This window comes from Microtus oregoni, unplaced genomic scaffold (assembly GCF_018167655.1).
Source record: "Microtus oregoni isolate MIOR12 unplaced genomic scaffold, Mior012 000019F_ref0000042, whole genome shotgun sequence".
Taxonomy (NCBI): domain Eukaryota; kingdom Metazoa; phylum Chordata; class Mammalia; order Rodentia; family Cricetidae; genus Microtus; species Microtus oregoni.
Window position 1 is genome coordinate 2,637,822 of NW_024543078.1, and position 8,697 is coordinate 2,646,518.

Below are 8,697 nucleotides of genomic sequence, written 5' to 3' on the forward strand. Positions count from 1 at the left end.
TTTTGGGTTATGGGGATGGAACTCAGGTGTCAACCTTTTGAAGTGAGCACTTTTACCTGTGAGCCTACCTTTTTAAGATGAGGTCTTAGTGGGTATTGTTGGTCTATGCCTATAATCTTTGTACTCAGTAAGCTAGTAGATGAATATCACTGTTGTCCTGTGGAATGACCCTGTAACTCTTAAGTAGGTCTGTAGGTCCTGAAGATAGAGCTATGAAAATGTGTGACTGAATTGAGTGTGGTGGTGCGTGACTCTAACCCCAGTACTTAGGAGGCTGAGGTAGCTTGGGTTATAGGTTGGGAACCTGTTTCAGACTAACAGACAGATACTGTCACCACAAGAAAGGGCGGTGATAGAGTGTTGAAACTGCAGCCCTATAGAAGCTGAGAGCAAGGGGAGCAAGGGGTGTCAGTGCTCCAGAGTGAGTTACAGACTCTACAGCTGCAGGCTTCATTGTAGGTGATAGAGTTGGTTGGGGAAAAGGACAAGCTAGATTCAGAAAGAAGATGAAAAGGGAGAGGAACAGTGGTCACAATGTCAGACATCACTGGGAAGGCAACCAGAGGACGTCTAAAGGCCCCAGGCAATATGTGGATTGAGAATTACTGTGTAATTTCGTTTATGAGTTCTGTGAGAAAGAGGTCTAGGTTCTTTCTGGGGCTAGGAACTGTCTTGAATGCTTTATGCTCATTCCTGGACCAGGGGCCTTCCTTCCTTTCCTCTTCTCTTCTCTTCTCTTCTCTTCTCTTCTCTTCTCTTCTCTTCTCTTCTCCTCTCCCCTCCCCTCCCCTCCCCTCCCCTCTCCCCTCCCCTCCCCTCCCCTCCCCTCCCCTCTCCCCTCCCCTCCCCTCCCCTCTCCTCTCCTCTCTCTATTTATTTTATTTTTCAAGACAGTTTTCCTGCATAGTCCTGGCTGCCCTGTAACTCATTTACTTTTTTTTTTTTTTTTTTTTTTTTTTTTGAGACAGGGTCTCATGTAGCCCAAGCTGGCCTCAAGTTCTCTGTATTTGAGGAGAGCCTTGGGACTTTAGGACCTCCTGCCTCTGCCCCTTCAGTGCTAGGATTACTAGTATGTGCCCTCACCCCTGGTTTATAGGATGCTGGGAAGGGAGGCAGGAGGTTGGTGCATGCTTGCCATATACTCTGTCACTGAGCTCCATCTTTAGTCCCCACTTGGAACTTACCAAGTAGCCTAGGGTGTCTTTGAAGTTACTGATGTTCTGCCTCTGTCTCTGCTCTCCCATATGGCCTCACCTCTTCATCTCGGTTTTGGCTGGTTCTTGAGTGGTTCTGGGAGGTCGTCTTGGAGAGACTAAGCACTCTGTTAGGCTCATTGAGAACTGGCCGTGAATTATAGGCAGTATTCCGTGCAAATCCAAGATCTCGCATGATGCTCCCCTCCTTTTCCTGGGCTGCCCTATTTATCCTCTTTGTATCATTCTACATTGGAACACCATTGCATATTATTTCCTCTTCCTGCAGAAATTGGTGAGACAGTGCACACCAAAAGCAGTTATAACCTCTTATGTTATACAGTGGTGAGACAGGCTGTCTATCTGCAAATAGAACCTTTGTGTGAAAGTCTGGACTTGAAGGCTACATTTTGGAAAACTTGCCCACTCAGGGACAGAGACTTGTCCCCAGCCCCGCTGGGAGGTAGAACTGTGGGAGACATAATGTGAAGAAGAAAATACTAAGCTACGTGTGGCTGTACAATACACATGAGATCCATGACTATTCCAGATACTTAGGAGGCCAAGGCAGGAGGATCACCAGTTTCAGGCCAGCCAGCATTATGCATTGAGAACCTATCTCAGATAACAGAACACTACCACCACAGAAGCCATACTGGATAACAGACAATGCACCCGCCGTATGCAAGTGGGTTGAGAAAAACCCTCTATCCATCCCCTACTGCCCAAGGACGAGGGTGGCAGATTAAAGTGTCTCCTTCTTAAGTGAAAACTGGAGGTAATGAATGAGGCTGGGATGGAAGGAATCCAAGTGGATGGGAGCCAGGGACTGCGTTCATTTGTTCATTCCTTCCCTCCATGTGCCAGACATCAAGTGGATGGGACAGCTCAGGGTGGGAGCCAGGGACTGCGTTAATTTGTTCATTCCTTCCCTTCGTGTGCCAGACATCAAGGGCACACCAGTCAGCAAGCCCACAGCCTGAACTACCTGCGGCTGGCGTTCTAGTGGGTAATTAGACAATAAAGGAAATAAAGTAAATAATAAAACCCAGAGGTGGTACCAAAGCAGCTGGAGGAGGGCCCTGCTGGGGAGTGTCCACAGGGTGTGGCTGCCATGTTCATTAGGACCATTGGGCAGTTAAATTTGCAGTAGTTTGCGTGTGAAGTTTAGGTCAAAATTGGTGAGTTCATTTTTGACTCTGGAAATTTATTTCAAGTTGATGTTATTTTCTTAGTCCTCGGGATTAAACCCAGAGCCTACCGATTACTTAGGCAAGTGCTCTACCATTTGACTATTCCCCAGTTTCTGACCTGCTTTGGTTGATTTTTATTCCAAGATAGGGGCTCCTTTAATTGCCTAGGTTGGCATTATTTTGTGAGCCTCTTCCTTAGCCTGTAGAGTAGCTGGGAGTACAGATCCAGGTGTCTAAACCCATCAGACTCTGCTGCTGGGAAAAAGCCAGGAAGAGCCGTATTTCTTGGTTACTTTTTATTATGGTACTTACGGTCCAGGCTCGCAGGTGCCACGCCCCCTGCCTTTATGCGCGCGTGCGCAAGAGTCAGAGCTCGTCCCTCAGACTGCGAGCGGCTGTTGCTGGAGCGGTACGGCTAGCGGTTGGATGGCGCGGGGCGGAGTGGGGCGGGCAGCGGCCCTGTGCCTGGCGCTGCGGCTACTGCTGGGTCTTGGACTAGGCCTAGAGGCCGCCCCGGCCCCGGCCCCGGCCCCGACCCAAGTCCGCGTCTCGGGTGAGTGACCCCAGTCCCTACACCGCTTTCGCCCCGCCCCCGCGCGCTGGCATCGCTTCACGATTGGCTGTGTCGCTCATCCGTCTCACACTCCTCCAGCACGCGGGATTGGATTTAGCGTGGGGAGAACCAGTCCTGATGTGTCTGCACGTGGGTGTCTCCTGTCTTCTGATATTTCGTGCCCAGCGTACCCTTTCTCCCCTCTGTCCCCATGTCACCTCCAAGTCGTCCTTCAGCCCAGCTTGGGCTGAAAGATTTAGGTTTCTGATTTTGTTTGACCTCTTACCACGCAGGGCTAGTCACCTGACGCCTTCCTGCAGCAGCATGCCTTCGTGAAACGCTCTACCCTGAGCCTCAAGTTCTGTGGCTGTTCTTTGAGCACCCAGACCTTCTGTTTCTCCTTGGATTCTGCCTCAGGATGGAAGAAAGGGTCCTGGAGTGTATTTCATTTATGATCCCCAAACGTGATCAGGCAGCTGGCCTGGGCTGGAACAGGGTGTTCGGGCTATAGGACCTAGGAAAAACAGGTCTTACTGTTTCGAGTGTAGTTTTCTTTAGGTTTTTATTATGTTGTTTTGGGTTTTTTGAGACAAAGTCTCACCTTGTAGCTCTGGCTGACTTGGAACTCGCCTTGTAGACCAGGCTGGACTTTAACTCCAGAGATCCACTTGACTCTGCCTCCAGAGTGCTGGGATTAAAAGCAGGCATTGGCTGTCGCTTTTGAGACAGGGTGTCACTGTGTAACAAGCTGGACTGCAGCCTGGGCCTTCTGCCTTAGTCTCCCCAGCACAAAGATTATAGGAGTGGGCCACTTCATCTGGCAGAGCTGTATGGGTCTAAAAAGGACCACCCCTCCTCCCACTTTTGGTTGGTCTGTATCTCAAGCCGTCCTCTTGTCCCAGCTTCTCAAGAGCAGGGGTTACAGGTGAGCACCATTATGCCTGGCCTTAGTGTTCCCCTTTCACAGATGAGGGAACAGACTGGGAGGAAAAACCATGGGTCATCCCGACTTTTGTCTGATAAATCGCCCACTCCAAGGAAACCCAGAAAGCCAAGGGGAGGAGGTCTGACTTGTCAGGGCTGTGAGTTGTTAGGTACGGAGAGAATGCTGTGCCTGCGGCAGGAAAGGAAGGTGGACACCAGTGCTTGTCTCAGTTCTTGAGCGAGGATAATTGTTTTTGACTGCAGGGAAAGGATAGGAGGGGTCTTGGAAGCCCTGGCCCTGTATATGAGGTGGGAAGCTCTGAAAGGCCCCTCCTTCCTTCCTTCCTTCCTTCCTGCTGGTTCAAGTCCCTTCACTGCCTGCCCCTCTAGATCAGCAAACAGCCCTAACCTCCCGTTCAGAGTCCAGGAAAGGCTTATAGTTCATCTGGACTCTTTGTGGACCCTCACATGACCTATTGTCCACACACTGTCAGCCGCTGACCTGGGTAGGATCATGAGGCCGTGTCTCTGACCTAGTCAACAGGAGGATGGATGTTAGTAGTTAGGGGCTTTTGTTATTTGTGAGAGGCAGAGCTTCCTGAGGTGCATGAGACACTACCCAAGATGTAAGCAGACATCTGAAGGCTTCAGAAGACTCTCAGGTGTGGAGTGGAAGGATGGGGTCAGGAGTAGCTGGGATGATAGAGCTCAGTGGTCGAATGTTTGCCTGACATGAAAAGGGTCTCGATATCCCCTTCCTTAATACAGAGTGGAAGAAAGGGAAGAAAGAGCCGTTATGCGGAGGGAGACACATGCAAAGGCCCTGTGATGAATTAGCCAAGTCTTTTAGATGAACTGAGGAGGAGGCCAGGATGGAGAGGGAAGGGATTTAGCTATGGTTGTGAGAGGGCCAGGGTGCCAGGGGTGCTGGGTGATAAGAGTGGGCACCTGAGAGTACTCCAGTGTTCTATCCTAGTGGAATTAGGTACTAGGGGTCCAGTTGAGCAGTGGCATGTTTGGGTCAGGCAGTGTTTTCACCTGGGAAGAACTTAGGAGATGAGGCAATAGGACTTGGTGACTAGGCATGTTGTCTTGTTTTAAGGCAGGATCTTCCTGTGTGACCCTGGCTGTCCTCGAACTCAGGATCCTCCTGTTTCCAAACTCCTGAGTGCTGAGATTACAGGCATACACTTCCACACCTGGCTTTTGAGCAGGTGTTCTACCCATGGTCTCAGTCTCCCCTTGGCTAAGCAGGTGGGTTAGAACAGGTCCCACTGATCTGAATCCTGAGCCTCTTGCAGAGTATGTTGGGGAACGGCTCCTCTCTCGCGTGTTTAAACATGAGTTTGGAGATCTCCTGTGTAGACTGGCCATTTGGAACCTAGCAAAGTCTCAAGGGTCAGTGAGACCAGGGTTTGAGTCCTGACTTGTCACCAGCTCTGTGTACCCATAGACTTTTGATAGACTGTCTACCTAGCAGCATACACGAACTTCCCGGGGCCAAACACTTAATACACGGTGCTCTGCAGAGGTTGACTGCCAATACAGTTTTTGAACTCTGGGACATGGCTTGTCTCCAGCTGATTGCAGCTCTATCCATTCTCTCGGAGGGTGTTCTAGATTTGGAATCCCATTTATCTTCATCTCTCAGGCTCCAGAGCTGACTCGTGCCCGACAGACAACTTCCAGTGTATTACCAGTGGCTACTGTGTTCCCCTCTCCTGGCGCTGCGACGGGGACCCAGACTGCTCTGATGGCAGTGATGAGGAGGAGTGTAGTAAGTGGTCTTCCCTGGAAAGTTTGGACTGGTGCCAGTTATGGGGGTAGGGATTATGAAACGGCTATGGTTATAGGACTGGGTGAGTGGGACTGGCCAAGCAGGGCAAAGTGGAGTCTACAGGTCTAGACTGGAGGTAGAGGCAGGTAGGTGTCTGTAAGTTTGAGGCCAGCTGTTGCACAGAGAGTTCCAGGACAACCAGAGCTACTTAGTGAGACCTTGTCTGAAATTAAAAATAAAAACAACAATAACAACAACAAAAGAGCTGGGGTTTAAGGCAAGCGTGGAGGGAGACTGAGCAAAGAAGGGAGGAAACTAGGAAGACGAGGTATTGGAAGGTGAGGTTGATACGGGCAGCAGGCAGAGACTTTACATAGGTCACATGGTCCTCTGTACACAGGATCAGCTGGTTTTTACTTTGTGTGTGTCTGGCACATGTGTGTGCAGGTGTGTTTGCCAGTGTGTTGTGTGTGTGTGGAGCATGTGTGTGCAGGTGTGTTTGCCAGTGTGTTGTGTGTGTGTGGAGCATGTGTGTGCAGGTGTGTTTGCCAGTGTGTTGTGTGTGTGTGGAGCATGTGTGTGCAGGTGTGTTTGCCAGTGTGTTGTGTGTGTGGAGCAGAGATTGACATTGGGTGTCTTCCTCTGTTGCTCTCCACCTTACTCTTTGAGACCATCTTTTACTAAAATTGGGACTTCTGGTTTCAGCTGGACTGAATGGCTCAAGTACCCAGAATCCACCTGTCTCTGCCCTCTTTGCATTATGATTAGGGATGGACCCTGATGAGGGCTGGGGTCAAACTCAGCCCACATGCTTGTGCAGTGAGCACTTACCCCCTGAGTTATATACTCAGCCCTGAGGAAACATTATTTTATTTTATATCTCCCTGGCTGGCCTGATATTCTTTATGTAGACCAGGCTGGCTTTAAACTCCTAAGAGATCCACCTGCTCTGTCTCCTGATACAGTGGTGAGACACCATTCCCAGCTCAGTCAGCCACTTTACAAGCTGAGATTTAGAATGAATTGGGCAACTGAAGTACCATGCTTCCTTTTTGTTGTTGTTGTTGTGTGTGTGGCGCGGTTTCTCTACATGGTCCTGATTGTCCTAGATTTCACTAGGTAGATTAGACTGGCCTTAGACTCAGACAGAGACTTACCTTCCTCTGCCTCCTGTGTTCTGGGATTAAAGGTTTGTGCCACCATGCCTGTTATACCGGGCTTTCTTGCATGGATGTTTGGAACCTGATTGACTGTATGTTTCAGGGATTGAGCCGTGTGCTCAGAAAGGGCAGTGCCAACCACTGGCTACCCGTCCTTGCTCCTGTGATGACATCAGTGGTTGCGCTGCTGACTCTGACAAGAATCTTCTCAACTGCACCCTCCAGCCCTGTCAGGAGGGCAAGCTGCGTTGCATTCTGGGTGATGTCTGTATCCCACACACATGGCGCTGTGATGGACACCCGGACTGTCCTGACTCCAGTGATGAGCTCAGCTGTGGTATGTGCCCTGGGTCTCGGTGTGTCTGTGTGGGTGGGGAGGGCTGGCAGTGACTGAGGGCGTTTGGTACCTCCGCATGTGTGACTAGACTGAGGATGTGAACACATGCATCCTCCAGGACCTCATGCTTGTGGCGGAGGAGTAGTGCTTCCCTGCCAGCTCTGCTCAGTCTTCCATCAGGATGAGTTCTAAGAGTTGGCACCTGGAACCCTAATGTACCCCCCACCGCTAAGCCTCTCAACTACCGATGCCTGGGCGTATTGCAGACACCAACACAGAACCTGACAAGATCTCCCTGGAGGATAACACCACAGCTACAAGGACTCCTATGACCCCGGAGAATGAGACCTCTCTCAGGAATGCAACAGTTGCCTCTGCTGGGAACCCTTCCCGAAACCCAAATGCCTATGGGGTTATTGCAGCTGCTGGTAAGATAGGCCTTCCCACGTGAGGAACTTGGGATGATTGGAGGGGGCACACAGTATACTGCCCATGGATTAGCGTTGATAGCTTCTACCCTCTTTGCCCCACCTCTGACCATCTGTCTGTCCCCCACAGGGGTGTTGAGTGCCGTCCTGGTTTCTGCCACCCTCCTCATATTGTTACGACTCCGAGGTCAGGGTTGCCTGGCCCCGCCAGGGCTGTTGGTGGCTGTGAAGGAGTCTCTGCTGCTGTCAGAAAGGAAAACCTCACTGATCTGAGGACACGTGGTCACCACCTGGCCCTGAGTGCAGTCAGACTGGGGAAAGCCACAGTGGGACACGCAGGCAGCTGCTGGCTTCTCGAGACCTGGGCTCTTGGCCACAGAGAACTTTGGTTTTAAGCTCCTACACACATGGTTCTAGAGACTTGGGTCCTCAGGTATTCCACTTGTATGTGGGGCGCTTGGATGTAGAATTGCCATAGCCAGGACTGAGGGCCGGCCCCAGGATGCTCCCAAGAAGTGGGGCCACCCTGGCTTAGACACTCCTGCTGCTCACGTTGATGGGTGGTGATTAAAGTTTCTTTACCTCCTCTACTTGCCTCTAGCCTCTATTTCCCTTGGCCTGGGCAGTCTGGGGTCTCTTTGGGATCCCCGTTTACCAAGAGGGAGCCTTCAGCCAAGAGAACATGGGGCTGTGTTCTAGACATGCCCTCTACTACTCTGCCTCCTGCATAAAGTGGGTGCTGAGCCCCCCCTGTTAACAGTAGGCTTAATGGAAGAAGAGGAGAGCCGAGGTAGTCTCATCTCTGTCATGGCTGCCTCTCCTGTGACGTGGAAGCTGGGCAATCCTGGTTTGAACTTGGCCGTTTCCTGGTTTTGTAAGACCACAATCCAGGCACTTGGGCAGGGGAGGTAGGAGAATTAGATGTAATAGGCTTGATGGTCCATACCTGTAATCCTAGCTCTGGGGAGGTTAAGGTGTGCAGATGTGGAGTTCAAGGAATGTTTGGGCTACACAGGGAGGCTTTGTTTCCTCTCTTCCTCAGATTCCAGATGCCTGAGCATGAACAAACAGAAAACAAGAAAATGGAATTCACATACAACTTGACTTCTTAACAAGGCATAGCTCTTCTCAG

At 50.7% G+C, this 8,697-nt stretch overlaps 1 protein-coding gene across 1 annotated transcript; it reads left to right on the forward strand.

Annotated features, from left to right (window-relative positions):
- The first annotated feature begins 2,744 nt into the window (after positions 1–2,744).
- Cd320 (CD320 molecule) lies at positions 2,745–8,174 on the forward strand. The gene is made up of 5 exons (XM_041669532.1): positions 2,745–2,939; positions 5,515–5,640; positions 6,904–7,137; positions 7,404–7,565; positions 7,696–8,174. Exons 1-5 carry the CDS (start codon positions 2,813–2,815, stop codon positions 7,836–7,838), a joined length of 792 nt encoding a protein of 263 aa, XP_041525466.1. The 5' UTR covers positions 2,745–2,812; the 3' UTR covers positions 7,839–8,174.
- Positions 8,175–8,697: the final 523 nt, after the last annotated feature.